An 18636-nucleotide genomic window follows, 5' to 3' on the forward strand; every position below is an offset into this window, starting at 1 on the left:
CAGTTCAACAGTGCCATTCCCCAAATACAGCCATTCTTCTGTATTAAAAGAAAAAATATTTAAAATGTTATTTTACACTCTGTACTTTTAACATATATTATATCCTTGTAAGCATCTAGAAAAACTAGATGTTTCAAATAAGGACTTAAACTTGTCCACGATACACACAGTAGCTTTGAATAAACCATACACATGTAACAAAGGATACAATCTGAAAATTCTAAATAGGATTCTAAATAGGAATACTCTGGCCTAGAATCCTTCCTGTTCTCATCTCTATCAACCCAGTGGTTGCATGTGCAATGCTTAGAGGGTTTTTGTTTTTTCATTTTTTTTTTAAATGATTTTGCTTTCACAAGTAAAATTCTGATTCTTTTTTCTTTGTGGTAATGAAAATGTTCAAAAACGTGGTGATAAATGCACAACTATATAATAGTACTGTGAACAACTGACTGCATACTGTGGATGATTATATGGTATGTGAATATATCTCAATAAAATTGAATAATTAAAAAAAAAAAGGCAAAGCAGTTTTTCACTCAATGACGGGCCATGCTGCCCAGAGCCCTATAAAAAGAAAAATTTTAAACAGCAAAATAAATAGGGCCTCTGCTCAGTGTTTCTTTCTTAATCTTTTTTTTTTTAATGTGAACTCAATTAATCTTAATGCTTGTCTACCTCAAAGAAGTATCAGGAGAATTATTTATATTTTTGGAGATGTGTGCCAAACTTTTGGAGATACTGAAATGAATAACTTTCTGTCTTTCTATTTCTGCACATTCCCTCCAACTGCCCCAACCCCACCCCGGTCTGAATACTGGCTTTCCAATGAAGACCATTTTTTCTTTGTTTTAATTTATGCCAGGTTTTGGCAGAACCTTGCCATATTATGACCTTTCAAATCATTTTTCTCCTTCCTGGCATCACACCCCCCCCCATTCAGTTTATACTGTAAATATGTAGCACACAATCAATCTTGAGTTGCCTTTCCTTATCACTCTTAGGGCTAGAATCTGTTCTCCAGACTTCAAGGAACTCACACTTGTTTTAAAGCTTGGATCATATCTAAATGCAATTAATAAGATAAATCTGCCAACAGGAATCCCTGTTCCATATTCCAAGGCCATTTATAAATGTGTTTGTGCCACTGATCAAGCTCTATGATCTTGAATGAGTCACTTCTCTGTGCCTTAATTTTCTCTTCAGTAAAATGGTAATCTCATTTCCTTTCCACCTTCATGAATGCTGTGACAATCAATTGTGCAATGGGTACGAAGGTGCCCTTTGAAACACAGAGATCCTTGTACATTAAATGCATTTTATTAATGAAGGTCCTTTTAAATGTGATTATTTACCTGATCCCAACACAGGTTTGCCTTAATTTTGCATTTACTGCTTTTCTCAGAATGTATCCTCATGGACTTTATGAAGTTTAGCTAATACAGTAAATTGATTCAGATGAAAGACAGTAATTGAGGTTTTGTTTGTCTGTTTTATTTTTAAGCCAGGATGAGAAGTACAAATATCTCTTTGCAAGAAGGCAAGTTAGGTAAACTGATGTTGTCATTTCTGAAATGTTTTGTTTACCTTTGTTTTATACGAGATTCTTTTAAAAGGTGCTGAAAACATCATTTTTGTGTATCTTCCTAAGAGTTTCTTTTATTAACATACTTGTAATCATAGTATTTCACATTTGTCTTTGGATTAACTGGCTAAATGAATGAGAAATGTCCTGCATTTTCCATAAATAACTACAAATTTAAATTTTAGAAAGGCAAAAAAGAAAAAAAACAAAACTCCACAGTTTTCTTTAAAACAATTACTGTAAGGTTAACATTCGATTTATTATACAACATACATGTAAGTTTAGATATAGCTCATATATCTGTGCCAGTTATCAAGTAAACTAAAATATCCAAAACAAGATTAATAAAATAAGCTACAGAAAAAGGCTCCAAGTTAATAACAAATTCATAGAGCCCAAAGACTACAATTTATTAATTCAGCCAGCAAATATTTATTAGTAAGCACCCACTATATGCTTCAGGCACTATTCTAGACACTGAGGATATATCAGTGAACAAAAAATTAAAATCCTTGACCTCACAGAAGTTATATTCTAATGGGTAGAAACAGATTTAAATAAAGATAAATAAAGTATTTGCTATGTTAGATAAGTTGTGGAGGTGAAATAGCAGAGTAAGGGGAATCAAAAGAGCAGTATAAAACAGGATTGGATTTGGGTAGACCTCACATGAACAAAGACTTGAAGGAGGTAGGGAAATAACCCAAATAGACACCTAGTGAAAGAGCACAGCGAGCCTGCCAGTGCAAATGCTCTCGTATGAAAGTGTGCCTGGCATATTCAAGGAACAGCAAGGAGGCCAGTGTGGCAACAGTGGAATGAGCAAAAGGGAAGAGTAACAGGAGCTGAGGCCAAAAGCATGGGGGAAGTGGGGCTCAATCATGTAGTCACCTATGGAGCATTTGGCTTTTACTCTGAGTGAAATGGCGAGCCCTGGAGGGTTTTGAGCAGAACAGTGACATTTGGTTTTCTAAAAGGATCACCCTGGTTGCAATATCAAGAAAAGACTTCAGTTGGGTCAAGAGTGGAAACAGGAAGATCAATTACAAGACACCTTAATCGATGTTGGCTTGGACCAAGATGGTAGCAGTGGAAGTGGTGAAAAAATGACCAGATTCAGGATATATTCTTAAGGAAGGTTCAATGAGATTTCCTACCAGATAAGATATGGGGTGTTACGGAAAGAGAAGAATCAAGAATAATTCCAAGGGTTACAGACTAAGCACTGAGGGCATAAGCGAAGCATCAACTAAGATAGTAAAGACTATAGGAGGAGCAGCTTTGGGATGGGGGCAAAGAGTTGAAGTTAAATCTTGGGCATATTAAATCTGAAATCCTTATTTGACATCCAAGTACACAATTTACACCTGTAACTCAGGCCCTCACCCAGAATCTTTTTCCTCTTATCATAAGTAAACCTAAAGCAAGTGCAGTTATTTTAAAGTATAGCAGATCAGAAGCAATAAATTCAGAAGAGAAAGGGACTTCAGAGGCCAGTGTACTAGAATGAAATGATAAGCTGGCAATCTAACAGGGTTAGAGAAGAAAGGAAATTTATGAAAAGGAGATAAATATATTTGAAGAGCACAGCAGTCAGCATATTTTATGCTAAGAGAAAGTGATTAGAAAACAACAGAAACCACACTTTGGAAGCCTGAGGGCTTCACAGTACAATAACATACCACAAGAACTGATACTCAATGATGAGCATTAACAATCATAAGGACACTAAATCATATTTAACACACACTGCTTAAAGAAGGCAGCTAAAGTAAAAATGTTTTAGCTTTCTTTCTCAAGTGGCCAAAATAAAATGTCTTTCTTTTTCAAAAGGATTGTTCTATATGTATAGGAAAATTATTTACAGGTAACTTTATTCTCTAAAGAATCTAGATAAAACAGGCACTACTATAAAGTATCTAATAGTTGTACTTCAAATTTAAATAAAAATGAGTATGCCACAGACACAGAAGAAATCAATTAAAACATTTAAATGTGATCAAATTGTCTAAGAATACACAGTAAAATTAAATTCATTAAAAAAAAAAAACTATTTTCCAATGGTCTATCCACACCTTCATGCTAAGAGCCAACACAGACCCCAGAACACAGTACGCGTTTGATAATATGTAGAAAATGATTGGTTAAACATAATTTTTTTAAAAATCAAGGTTTCTTCCTTCTGTTGAAGCTGAGCAGTTGAGTATAAACTAAGGTTCCATGAAACTTTCCACAGGTAAATTAAATGCTATTAACCAATTTATCTCAATACATGTTGGATCAAGAATAACAACCAACATAATAATAAATTCAATGGAAGAACAGATGGCTTTGGACCTACATATCTCTATCCTGTATGCTAATAACTTCAGTAAAGATGAACATAGAAACTTTCAGTTTTCAATTTTCAAAAAGTAGACTTGAGGCAAACTAGAAGATAGGATGAGGATAGAGGGATACATAGGTCATCTATGGGCAGATGTACCAAAAGTAAGAAATTGTAAGCTGAGAGCCCAGTAAAAATCATAAAAACATAACAGGTAATATTTTATAAACATAACACAATACTAGATTTTAATATAAACAACTGTAAGTCAAAGCAAATCAACAAATAACTGTAGGGTATTGACCCTGTGCAAAGAATCTACTTCAAGATTCCCAGGCTCGACCCTCTGCAAAGAATCTACTTCAAGATTCCCAGGCTCTAATGGCATGCATTATTTAGGAGCTATTTATAAACAACTTCTAGGAGTAAATCACCCAGATGCCAGATGCAGGCAGTTATTACTTCAAATAAGAATAGACTGAGGAAAAAATTGAGCACCTGACAGCCCCTTAATGGAAAGGAAATTCAGAATAAGCAATGTTTCATTAGCAATTTGGGCAATGCTAGGGGCTCTCAAACATCCAGTAACTTAATAGATATTCCACAGCACACTACGTATAGACGCTGGGGAGGAACCCTACCTGGTTTCTGCCCTTCAACAGAATGCAAGCTGAGTGAGAATTCTTCCACAGGAGCTGTGCAATCAACAGGCAGGTAAACTAACAATGTGATATGCTATTATAACAGGGAATACTTGTTTCCTTAACAAGAGAAATCACATTTCACTCTTTTTTATATTTCCTCCAGGACCCTAGAATACTGCCATGCATGTAGTGAACATTCAATGATTATTTATTTGATTTGACATTTTTAAAAAGGCAATGAGGTAGTTAGGACTTTTAGGAATATATTCACCAAAAGAAAACAAAGCAAACCTCTTAAGGAGGTGGACCTTTTCGGAAAAATCACTAATTTAAAAACAGCTCTTCCTCTAACAAGGCTGATTAATAAGGTATTACTGTACTTAAAACATAAAAATGTAGTTCAGAGTGAACTTACCTATGTCAATATCAGTAAACCCTTCTGCACTTATTGCATCCATTGTGCTTTTGTCTATCGTGTCTAGACAAAGACTAGCAAGCTGAGGTTCATCAAATAATCGAGCCTAAACATATAAAAAAGATAGTTATTTTAATTCCAAATTTGATACTGTAAATAGTTGTGTTAATTATGCAAAAGCATCTACTTAAAATACAATTATAAAATCTATGGATCCTTAAAACTTTTCATTCTATAATCAGTAATAAAAAGTTAAAAAGATAACTGTCCTGCTGAGATAACAAACTTGCATTACCAATAACAATTCTATTACTTTTATTTTCATGTTTAAACACACACACACACACACACACACATACATATATACATAGAGCCTACTTTCTTATACATTGCTTAGTTTGATGCTTAGAGAACCCTCTGGAGTAGTAAACAAGGCAGACAGTATTCTGCCTTTCCCAGTGGGAAGAGAGGCTGAGAGGTGTACTGACTTGCCCAAGATCATCTATCCAGTTCTGTTGCAAAGCTAGTACTTAAATCCAAGTCTTAGGATCATTTTACTAAACTATATCAAGCACACAAATACAAAAAGATTAGATTTTACTAAACTATATCAAGCACAAAAATACAAAAAGATTAGATTTTTTTTTCCCATTTCTTATTTTGGATTGGGAGAGATAACAGAGCACAAGAATTTTAGAGCAAGAGAGCTCAGAGAACCTAAAAGAGGAGCCAAGCAAAAACTAGCTCTAAAAACAGAAGAATGAATAAAATTCACATGATAGAATATTATACAACAATGGAAAAGAACCATCTACAATGGTAAAATGTGGATGAATCTCACAAAACTACAGATGAACAAAAGAAGCCAGAATAAATACAAAGCAAAAGAGTATATACTGTATGATTTCAACAAATCTAATCTAGGCTATAAGAAGTCAGAAGCTGAGCTGTACACTTACAATATGCGTTTTATTCTGTATACATATTATACTTCAAAAAAGAAGTTGGTTAAAAAAAAAAAAAAGGCAGGCAGGTACAAAAAGGCCAACTGCAAATAGAGTTTTAAAAAAATGCTGAAAAAAGGAAAGGTAATGCTAGGCATGCCAATGAGCAAACTTCAGTTCTGTTTACATTAAATACCCCGGATAAACACAGAGGTATTCATTCTGGGTGATGCACAAAACTGCTGAGAATACTGCCAATTAATGAATGGCCACATCAATAAATGACAATATTATCTGGCAGGACTGATGACTAAATTTAATTTTAAAGTAAACCCTATTTTCAGAGGATTCTGTAACTCAGGTAATACTTATCTGATTAACATCCTAAACTAAACAGTTACCTTGTGTTTTATGGGGGAGGGAAGACAACATCAAATATACTGGCTTTTATTTTTTAAAATTTATGTTTATATATGTATGTGTATGTGTATTTAAATCAGCAGATTGTTTTAAAATTTTTCTGGTACTTAAAACATATTTGAAAAATGCTCTTAGATTATACCTTGAGCCTGTTTATATTAACTTGTTTAGTCAAATTTTAAATAAATTTTAGCCTTAAATAATAAGAAAATATGAATTAGAATAAATATCAACTCCATTTCATATAACTTTCCCTTAAAATTTTTTTATTTAGAAATAATTTCAAATTTATAGAAAAATTGCAAGGTTAGTATAAAGAATACCCATATATCCTTTTTCTAGATTTATCTATCTAAATGTTATTGGTCTAACATTTTGCCTCATTTGCTTTATCATTTGCATGCACACATTCTCCCTTTCTCTAATTTTTATCCCTGAACCAGTTAGAGAGTAATACATTATGGTTCTTTACCCTTAAATATTTCAGTGTATTTCTTAAGGATAAGATTATTCTTTTATCTAACCATAGTAATTGACTTTGGTAAATTTAACATCAATACAATATTTTAATCTAATCTACTGTCCATATTTTAATTTTGTCAATGGTTTTTCATAGAACTTTTTCCCTCTAGTACAGGATTTAGTTTAAGTTCATACACAGTTCATGCATTTTTTAAAATATGAAAACCAATATATTTTAACAAATGAAATTCTAATAGCAGAAATTTTAATTGGCCAATTAAACTATATTTTTAGTCAGTATTCATGAAAAACTTGATCTTTCACTCTAAAAAGACAATTTTTTATAAAAAGTATTTTATTTAGGACAGCAATTTTTTCAGTCATGTCCTAGATCACAAATGCAATATCAAGTCTCCTATGCAATTTATTGCTGCTAGGTAGAATAAAATAAATTTCCTCAAAATTGAGCTTGATTCTGGCAACATTTCTGATAAATATCACTAAGACTGTTTCACTCATAAAAAGTGTTTTTCTCTGTATAAATTATGCTGGTACAGTATACTGGCACTTTGTTTAAAAGTGAAGCTGACACTGTTCCTTCTCAAGTAAACGAACATGCTCAGCTCAAATAACTCACTTGGCAGGAACAAGAAGCTCATATGACAATTTGTGGGCTAGTTCACATGACCCCACCAAGGAACAATTTGGAGTAATATTGAGTTCTCAGGCCAAGAAAGCACTGAAAAGTTTCCTTTTTGTCACAGTGACATTTGTTAACCCATTCTACTCAAAGTGGGGTTCAGAAGCACCAGCATCACCTGAAAGCCTGTTAGAAATGCAGACTCTCAGGCCCGACCCTGGACTTACTGAACCAGGATCTGTATTTTAACAAGATCCCCAGGTGATTTCTTTGCAACTATAGTTTGAGAAGCACTTTGTTAACCTACCACTAGCATTCTCAGTTGGAGAAAATTCATATAATCTTGGCCAAGGAAATGGATGGGTATGAGATCTGCCTTCTCAGTCAATTTTGCATGTTTTTGTTCTGTTTTATATCTCAAAAAAAAAAAGTACCTAAAAATGTTACGTATTTTGAATATATATTTTAGATTTTCATCATACACATACATTAATATTAAGGAATGTCTTCGTAGTTTTTAAACCTTCTACTTTAAGAAAAGTAGTATATAGCAACACATACATTAAACTGGAAAAATAAATATGAACTCATTATCTTTAAAGGCAGCAGCATCAGACTTTAGCCTAGTACCAACATTCATGTGTAAACCCCAGCGCCTAGATTTTAATCCTTAATACTATTCTGCACTGGAGGAAAAAACAAAACCAAAAACCAGGCTCCTTACAACATATTAGATATAAAATCCTAATGTAGGGAAAATTCAGGATGAACCTGGAATATCCTCCTATGACCAGAAAGCAAGGATGTTAGGGGTGGTGCTCAAAGGACAAAGGAGTAAGCTTACGTGGCCAATTTGTGAGAATATGAGCATTAAAAATAATAATCATTACTACTATAGTTAAAGTAAGTATGTGAAAGGCCATAAGTTTGTAATGATGCTCGAAATGGAAAAACTAATATAAAGTTTCAAAAATATAATTTTAATATAAAATTAAGTTTAATTTTTTAAAGAAATGTTAATATATGTGGGTATTTGGCTTCTTTAATTAAGAATAAGTATAGATATGTATTTGTATCTATCTATATAGGAAAAGAAAGAGAAATACAGGGAACTGTAAGTAAGCCAAAAGTATTGGGGAAAAAAACACAGATCAATCACAACAGTCACATTGTTAAGCAAGTGGTAAGAAGGTTCAATACTGTTTTCAAGAGGATGAATTACTTAAAAGTACTAAAGGGGAGAAATCTGACTCCTTATCACCTGGGAGATGAATTCTCCTAATGGTCCTACCAATTCTAACAAAATACCAATAACAGACTTGAGTTTTAAATAATGCAACAGACCAGGTCATATATATATATATATATGAAACATAATGGATCATTCCACTTGACTAAGTTAAGTCTCATCATTTCAGGGGAGTCATCTGGTTGAAAAACAAAACAAGACACATTAATAAAAATCTACATAAAAATATACACTTAAAAAGCCTGATACATAGTAAGAGTTTTACTATAAAGAGAAAGCTTAATTCAATGACCCCTAGTTGGGGCTTAAAATATATCACAGAGAAGCAACCCGGTCCAATGCCCAAAACAAGAATCAACTGGTTGATAATTAGATCCTATAATCCAGAATCTGAGATATTTTCTTTTGGATATGGCAAGATTAATATAACCTGGGATAGGTATTAAAATAAGAAAAGAAAAGGAATAATAAATGAATGAATTAAATACATGGTGCTGATAATTTTGAATAGGTTTAAGTGTACAGGTTGCAGTAAGTTTTAAGAGTATACAAGTATACTTTGCTACTTAAGGTATTTGAAGTGTTCAAAAGAATAAATTACTTTAAATTGTAGCATAAATTCTTTAGACACAGACATCTACAATTATTTTTTTGAACATTTAATTTTCAAAGTTTTATCTGTTTATGAATTTAATAAAGTGGTCAATACTCTCCATACAGATTAAAGACCCTTAAAAACTTAATGAAGCTTATGAATATCAACTTCTTTATTAGATGTTTATCATAAATTCAAAAAGAGGAAAAAAAAAAGATTTCTTAGTAGCTGTTAACCTTGTCAAGCAAGTTCATCACTTTCTGTACCTCAATTCCTTATCTATAAAATGGGGATAATAAGAAAACCTTTGCCTCCAACATCTAGACCTCCTCAAGTTATGGTGAGGCTAACTGAGTTAATACATCCAAAGTGCTTAGAATGGTGACTGGCAAACAATAATCACTGAATACATTTCGTTGTTATTATCATCATCAATATCAACATACTTTGAGAACTATCAGTTTAAGGTTGAGGTCCTAGCTTTACCACTTGCTAACTGTTTAATGTTAAATAGGACATTTAATCTAAGTTTCCATTTCTTCATCTTTAAAATCGGGATAAAAATAGTAAACTACATCACATGTTTGTTAGGAGTAAATGTGGTAATACATGTAAAGAGGCTAGCTTAGTGCCTGGCACGCTATATATATGTGGGATTCTGTGATTATGTCCAAGAGAGGGTGACATTAGTGTGCTCTTTCTTCTATCACTACAAATACTTGATGAGGGGATTTTTTTTTTTAAGGAACCATAAGACATTTTTCATATGATGGAATGATCACTGAACTGGAAAATATGAGGCTCTGGCTTTGCCTAACCTGTCGTGAGACTTGGGGCAGCGAGTTAATTAGTCCAGGTTTTAGTTTTTCATTTGTAACTAGAAGGTTGAGCTAGGGGATATTCATGATTATTTCCAATACTAATATTCAATAGGGCTATATTTTATCAACTTAGACTTTTAAAAATATTGTCTAAAAAGAAAAACAGCAATTTATTTATATCTAAAGTATGATGCTCAGATTACAGGCATTTAACAAATGCTAAATAAAATATGTTAGAGACTGGTAATGGTTCCATAGGTATGCTCAGTCTGTGAAAATCTACCAGACTGCATACTTCTGATCCATGCACTTTTCTGTATGTCTATTATATCTGAAAAGTTTTTAAGTGTCAAAGAAATTATTTCATATAAACTTTAAATGATCATTTGAAGAGTGGGTCAGCAAGCTTCCAGACACAGGGCCAAAGAAATTGAATCTTAGGACTTTTCTGAACTTGAAATACTCAATTTTTATTCCAGATCCAACAAAAATCCGAGAACTAAGATGTAAGTCCAGAAAATTTCATACCATCATATTTTCAAGCCCAGCAGAAACAGCATTGGATCCTAATTCCAATCCCAACTAGCCGTTAGGATAAGTCATGACACTTTACCTATGTAAGGCTCCAGGTTCTTTATGTATATGATTCAGGACTGTACTAAGTAAACTCTAATTTGCTTTTCTATTCTAAAATCATATGAATCTGCTATTATTTTCCTGAATGATATTATGAAAATAATTACTTATACTTTAACATTATGATCTATAATTAATTCTCTGGAAATATTAAATATTCACATATAGTTATGCTAATACTCAATTTTCAAAGTTATAGTAATACATATTTAGCTACAGTTACTTACCTGAGTCAGAAGCATAAAGGCATTATCTGCCCTAAGATGTTTGGTAAGGAATTCCACACAATGTGCTTCCAAGGCTGGAACTGCATATTTCTTAGCAGTATAAAGGGTGGTCATAACTGTTTCTGGACCAATTTGAACTTCATCTGAATAAAGAAATCTGGAAAGCAATCAGGAAATTGCAGTGATGGTCAGTAATGTTTTAGATAAGCAATCTCTCAGGCTTATCTAAAACAACTTCTGAGGAACTTTTTCAAAGATAATGAGCAAACTGAAAAATAACCTCAATTTTACATTAGGCTTTCCTACAGGGCATTTGCACATATATCATCTCCTTTTATTCTTATGCAATCCCAACAGGTAGTCTCTCCATGTAACAGAGGAAAAAGAGGTCACGTGAAGATCACATGACAAACCCATGTTTCTAAGCCAAGTCTTCAGAGTTTTTTGTTTGTTTTTTTTTACCACTCCACAGCTGCTAAGGACAACAATGGTTTACTTGTACCTCCCTCTCAAAGGATGCTTCACTTAAGGAAGTCTACAGACAGTTGAAGTTCAGATTTCTAAATGCCAAAACATTCCTTTATTTTCTGATAGTGACTTCTTATTCTGGGCATCTTTGAACCTTTGATCGTTATCCCAGAATTCTAGTGACCGCAGATTAGCAATGGGGCTTTGGAGAAATAAAGCAAGTTAAAAGTATATTTAAATGACTCCATATTGCTATTTCCTTTTAGTGTTTTTTGGTCCAGTTTTCTTTCAAAATACTATCAGCCCAATACTATCTTCCTCCTAGTTTGCTGCTTCTAACTGCTACGTCACTAGATAAGTCAGCTTTATAGAACTACAGATAAAGCATAACATTCTCAGTGAAGGGCTAGGCAGTTCTTGTGGAACCATACTTGAGTTTTCGTGTATCAACTTTAGGCCTCCTTTGTGGCACTTCATAGACCCTTGGTGTTTACTGCCCAGTTCCTGGCTACATTCAGGACAGCTGCTAAGGCTGAGAAGTACAGCATTAGGAACAAGTATTTCATTTTAGAGATACTAAACACATTAACACACTTACTACTTATTTCTCCAGGACTCAAGTCACAAAATAAATGTTTATGAAAATCTATTCACTCTTTCAGAATCCTCTACTATACTGAAGTGAGCAAGGCAAGTTAAGTTCTGCTTCATGTCCCTACACTCTACCTTTTAACTTTCCTCTTTCATTCCTAAAGCCCATAATCACCATTCAAGATGAAACCCTAATCTGCTATACCCCCTTATCTTTCCATCCTAACCAAATCCTGACATTCCTCTTATAACTTCACACCCTTCCAACAGTCTTAAGTGGAGGATGCTCATTCTCCTACTCCCTTACATTTCAGGTTTGAAAAATAATAGTTGCTGTTTTTCTGGACTACATTGTTTTTAAATATTTTCCCAAAAACTTCTTTTGAAGACTCAAGACAGCCAACTGGATCATTCATAATATTCACTTGACATTAAATGCCATACTTACTGATAAGCTAAGGAAATTAAAAACCAAGCAAGGCACAGTCTATCCTAAGAGATCTCATAGTTGGGGCTGGGGGTAGAGTGGTAAAAAGAAGGGAGAAAAAAATTAACATTTGTTGAGTGTCTACCATATGACAGCCACCATCTTGTGTAATCTGCCACAAAGAAAGTGGGTGCTGTTATCTCCACTTTAAAGACGAGGAAACTGAGGCTGAGGAAACATGGGAACTGTCTGCCACACCACATCACATATCACTTTTGGGTTCTGACTGCCTCCTATGCTATACTATTATAAGGCCAACCAAGAGAGGGCAGTTTTAATTTGTGTGCACTCTGAAAGAAATTGCTTGGGTTTGTATCTCTGTTCCCTTACTTGCAGATACGTGAGTTTAAGCAAGTTATTGTAACTGTATGCCTCTCTGAAAAGAGATGAGAATAACAGTGCAGACTTCAAAATTTTGTGGTAAGGACTGATAACAGAACATGTAAAGTGTTTAGAAGAGTACTGACAAATAATCAGCCTCAATAAGTATTAGCTATTTATTTTTTAAATGTCTCATTTTAAACATCTATTTTCCTTTCCATTTTGGAAGACTTCCTCATCTGTTATCTTCTTAGCCCCTCTATTTTTACACTCAGCATAAATTCCTAAGAATTCCTGCTTGTTTCCTGATTATTCCTTTTATTTTCCCTCCCCAGCATCATGTGTCTATTTTATGGATGCAAATATGCTCTCAGATTTCCAAGATGATACTAACCAAAGTTTTAAAACTTCTCATGTTCCCTGAATTATATGCTTCCTTGAGAGTCAACTGTTCTGTTTATCTTAGTCTTCCTCATTTGTGTGCTGATTTTCCTCATATGTCAAATGATTAATGATTGTCTCCAGGCTCAGTATTCTAGGAGCTGGTATATTTTCTCTGTTGTGTAGGTAGCTCTGTTTTCCAGATAAAATTCTCTCCAAAACTGAAAGTCTGGCTGGGAGCTCTGTGTATGTGGGAAGCTTACTGACTGGCACTTTGCTTTAAAGTAGGAAGCCAGCCTTTCGGCTGGGACTCCCCAATGCCATTGTAAGAAGAGCTTTACCTGGCGTACCAAACCCATACCAGCAGTCTTAGTTCCCCCCAGGCAGTTCTTTCAATTCATTTTAAGAGGAGCCTGCAAATTTCCACCTGGTTGAGGGGTGAATCATAAGCAGAAATTCAATTAATTTCCATGTTTTAGTTCAACCTTCTCATTTCCACCCTCCTTACTACGAAGCCCAAGTCCCTGATTTTGGGGTGTTTTGTTATTCAGCATTATTAAAGCTAATAGAGGGGATAATAATAATTGTGCCTGTCTCAAAGGTCTTTTCTGAAGCTTGAGTTCATATAAAGTGCTTAAGAACAATTAATGGCACACAGTAAGCTCTCATTAAATGTTAGAGATATTTTTGTTAAGGACATGCTCATCTGCAGGGGTACCAGACATTAATTTGTGAATGTCCAGTTGGAAATTGGGGTCTGGAGATGACTGGAGGCCTGGAAATATAGTTGAGGGAGTACCTAATGCCATGGGTTAATGAAAGAACAGAAGTTACCCTATGTCCCCTTCCAGCCACCACTCCATTTCTGTGTTCTCCTTTGCAATAAAACTTCTTGAGAGGATTTATAGTTACTGTCTCCAGCTCTTCACCTGTCATTGTCTCCTCACTCTAATCAGTTTGCTGAAATCACTCTTGTCTGGGTACTAATGGTCTCCATGTTGCCAAAACCAGTACTCAATTCAATGCCCTCATTTTACTTAACTCTCGGCAGCATTTAACGGAGTTGACCACTCCTTTTTTCTTGAAACATTTTCTTCAACCTGACTTTCAGGGTAATACTTTCTTGCTTTCCCTTCTGCTTCTAAGGAGAGCTTGCTCTCAGGGGTTACATCTCCACATGTTGAAGTATCCTAGGGCTCATCCTGGTACCTCTTTTCTCTTCACTATGTGCTTTCCCTCCTAGGCAATCTAATTTGGTCTCATGATTTAAATACCATTCACTCTTTGACAAGCTCTTCCCTACACTCCTATCTAACTGCCTACTCTACAACCCTACTTAAATGTCTTAGAAGTCCTCTTGGTCCTACCTTCAAAATATATTCCAGAATTTCACCATTCTTCATCACGTCCATGACTGGCATTACCCACCAGCATCTCCTGCCTGGACCAATGCAAAGGCCTCTTAATTCAATTCTCTGTTTCCAATCTTATTTCCCTTACAGTCTAATCTCTAAACAACTGCTGGAATGATTTTTAAAAACATGTAAATTAGATTATGTTACTCCCCTGTTCAAAACCTCCTGGCCTATCCCTTTGATAGGCCTATCTCATTTTCTACCACTTTCTCCCTCCCTCCCTCTGCTCAAACCATACTGGTTTACTCTTGCAGTTCTTCCAACAGGAGAAACTTAGGGCCATTACACACGCATTTCTTTGCTTAAAATGCTCTTTCCCCTAAGGCTTGGTCATTTTTCTTCAAAAACACTTATCTATACTCAATATCACATTGCATTTTTGTTTCCCCACACTAGCTCATAAGCTCCACTAGGGCAGGGCCTTTTTCTTGTTTACCTGCTCTGTCTCCAACACCTAAAACAGTGACAGGCACAGAGTATTTGTCAAATGAACAACTGAACATCACTTATGGGTCAAGCAAATCAAAATAAGCAGTTTCTTAAAAGGCTTTAAACTTAAGTTCAAAAGCCTTTCAAGTAATGTTAACAATGCAAGCAGTAAAAATAATAAAAGAAGGCCCAAGCTAACCTGGTTTTCCAACTCAACTACTAATCGACCATCAGCCATCTTTTTGTCACACCTATGTTTCACTGCCAGCCAATACCCAAGTTTAAAAGTCCAGATATCAACTGCAGAAAAGAACAATGACTGAAACCTGAAGGACAAATATTCTGACTACATGGAAAATAGAAAAATGAGAAATCAAATTGCACTGTGCTACATTTCAAGGACTCAAAAATTAATTCACATATTTTTCTACGGATGCGAAGGGAATGACTAACGGCTTCAGTGAAACTATGAAATAAGCAGTTTTTCCTCTACATTCTTATCCAAGCAATCTAAATATTTTTCCCCCAAAGGAATAGGTTATTCAACAATATTTTTAGATCAGAGACTCTCAAACTTTAGACAGTAAAAGTATAGTTTAGGGAGAGTATTTAAAATGTTTTTAAGGTCCCACTTCCAAATATTATGATATTATAAGGGAGGGGAGGGGTATCCAACAAGCATCCCAGAAGATTACAGTACAGATGTCCCAAAGACCATTTTGAAAAATACTTCTAGTCAAAAAAATCTAAATGAACTAAACCCAATCCTCCTGGTCAACCTCAAGCCAAAACCAAAATGTCCTAGATACTAGTTTTTGAGGTTTTTTTCCACCCTTATAAATATAACTGAATCAAATTACAGAAAATATGGGAAACAAAGAGAAAAGAAAAAAGGCACCAATCATCTCACTACTGTAATACAATTTTGATAAGCATTTCGGTATGTTTCCTTCAATATAGCTGTACAGAGTTTGTTCCTTTTCTTTTCACCATTGTAATCACAGTCTACACAGTCTCAAATGCATCATTTATTACAGACATTTTCCATGCTATTATCTACTCTACATAAGTACTACACTTAGTGGCTACATGACATTCCATCAAGGGAACCTAGCCTTGTTTACCTAACCATTCACTACAGTTGACCATTTCCTCACTACTATGAATAATGCTGCTGTAAATAGTTTTGTACTGATGTTTTTCAGTACTTGAACATTTCGTAAATGTGTGTGGGGAGGGTGAGGAGGGAATGTGTGTGAATCTATAGTCCAACTGTTTTCCAAAAGGGTTTTACCACCAACTCTGTGAGAGACTGCTAGTATCAGATGTTATTGCAAACCTTTTTTTTTTTTTTTTTTTAAATTATTGGGAAGGGGAAAAGTACCTCAATGTTTGTTTGCTATTAGAGAAGTTGTGGGTTTACAGCACAATCATGCATAAAACAAGATTCCCATATACTACCTCACCACCACCTTGCATTGGTGTGTAATATTTGTTATAATTGAAGATTGCACATTTTTATAATTGTACTGTTAGAGTCCATGGTTTAAGTTAGGGTTCACTGTGCAGTGTAGTTCCATGAATTTTTTTTTTTTAATTTTATTGTGTAACCATATATACAATCGAACATTTTCCAGTAAGTCAATGTTTTAATTTGCATTTTTAATTAGTAATGAGGTTAAAGTCTCTTTATTAGCTGTATTTTTTCTTTTCCTAAGTTATCTATCCTGTTTATTAACAGGATCTTAGTATTTCTTTTTCAGTTGTTTGAACTTTTAATTTACCTTTTTAGGGATCTTCTTGATTGAGTTTCGAGCTGAGACTTTGTAGGAATAGCTATTCTATTCCATTGATCTGCCACCCCAAACTCTATTTTCATATTAACACATTCTACTAAGGCAACTGGAACCATCCTAGTATAATGAAACATACATGCTCTTCAGTGTTTGTTGGCTCTAACCTTGGGCAAGTTACTTTGACCTTTTGGTCTCATTTGTAAAATTGGGGAAAACAATATCTACACCTCCTTACCAGGTTTGTTGTTATTAAAAGACAATAATGCCAAACTCTTAGCTCCCTTCCACTAAAGGAACCAATCGGAAGTCAATCTTCTATCCATAAATAACTAAAAATCAAACTTCCATATGCAAGTACAGTTACACTTGTTTTGGTATTCACTTTCCTGGGAGCTGGGTCTTGATAACTAACACGCTAATGAAAAAGGAGCTGGCATTCCAAAAGACATAAACAAAAAAACCCCAAGCCATCAGTCCTGCAAGGCTTTTCAACGACTCCCTTCTCCCCATTCAAAACATAAAACAGTGCAAAGGTTGTGTTCTTCCAAATTCAATAAATCAGGACAACGTGATTCGTACTGTATAACCCTTGCAACCTCTAATGCTGAAGCCTGGGCGACAATCCACTACTGGAATGTGAAAGCGCCTTTAAACCACAACACGCACGCTAGGTGGATGAAAACATTTGCATTTACTTAAACAATAAGAAGGCAGCTGCCCCAGCTTACGGATTTTGATTTAGCCCTTTCAGAAAGCATCACTGATTTAGGAGGTCACAGGCCCGGAGGGGGTGAGGGGCGCCTTGCCCAAGGTCACCGGGGAGGCCGGGGCAGGCCGCGCCCGGCTGCTGCCTCCCGCCGCCCTGCCGGGCTGCGCGCCCACCGCTCACCTCAAAAGCGCCAGGAAGGCAGCGGGCTCGACGTCCGGCAGCTCGATCTCTGCTGACGTGGTGGCCATGCCGCCGTTGAACATGGCGTCGAAGACGGCGCTGCCCGCCGCCAGCACGAAGCGGTGGGCGGGGATGCGCTGCGGGCCCCCGGCAGCGGCGGCGCCACGGCCCTTGCCCAGTACGAAGCGCACATCACTCAGCAGCTCCGAGTTGAAGAGGAAGGCGAAGCGCTCCTTCAGCGACGCCTTGGTCGCCTGCCAGTTGTAGAGCGGCTCCCTCTGCAGGGGAAGCAGGGGCCCCAGAGGGGACGGCGACGGCGGCGACCCCGCGGAGCCCGGCTCGGTCTCAGCCCCTTGGTCTTGCTCCCCCGGCGCAGCCGGCCCGACCGATGCCATTCTGTAGCGGCGCGTCTCCCCGGACTAAGGAGAGCGTTCTCGCGGCCCAGTCGCCATCGCCGAGGCCGCCCCGGGAGGCCGGCGACGCCTCCCTGCCTTCCGGGAAAGGAGCTTCCGGAGGCTGCGCGCGTCCGCCGGCCCCTCCCTGACCCTTCCTGCTCGGAGCCGCTAGGCGCGCGTCCCCGGCACCAGGCGCGCCCTCGCCGAGCAGGATTCCGAGGCGCGCGCGCGAGAGCCCAAAGCAGCTGCGAGAGTTGGCGCTGGAGGGGGCGGGGTACGGTCGGCTGCCGCCGAACCTGAGCACGTCGCGGCTCTTCGCTCCCGGAGTTGGAGCTTCTGCAACTGGATGAGCCAGGCTTAAACCGACCCGGACGAACCTCCAAGAGCCGCCTCAGATTTGCTGCTCGTCTCGCAGCTCCTGCCTTCATCCTTCCATCACGCCCGTCATCACTAGGTCCGGAGCTCCCACGTGTACCTAGGCTGAGTCCCTCAAGGACTTG

The 18636-nt window shown here is 36.6% G+C and overlaps 1 protein-coding gene across 1 annotated transcript in view; it reads right to left on the bottom strand.

The window, feature by feature from the left end:
• Positions 1–18257, bottom strand: part of BTBD1 (BTB domain containing 1) — a 67966-nt gene extending 49709 nt beyond the window's left edge. Inside the window, exons 1-3 of the mRNA XM_037833176.1 lie at positions 17742–18257; positions 10965–11121; positions 4971–5076 (exon numbers count right to left, since the gene is read on the bottom strand). Of these exons, the coding sequence (XP_037689104.1) occupies positions 4971–5076; positions 10965–11121; positions 17742–18136 (658 nt within the window). The 5' untranslated portion in view covers positions 18137–18257. The remainder of the gene's footprint in view (positions 1–4970; positions 5077–10964; positions 11122–17741) is intronic.
• Between the last annotated feature and the right edge of the window lie 379 nt (positions 18258–18636).

This window comes from Choloepus didactylus, chromosome 4, assembly GCF_015220235.1.
Source record: "Choloepus didactylus isolate mChoDid1 chromosome 4, mChoDid1.pri, whole genome shotgun sequence".
NCBI lineage: Eukaryota > Metazoa > Chordata > Mammalia > Pilosa > Megalonychidae > Choloepus > Choloepus didactylus.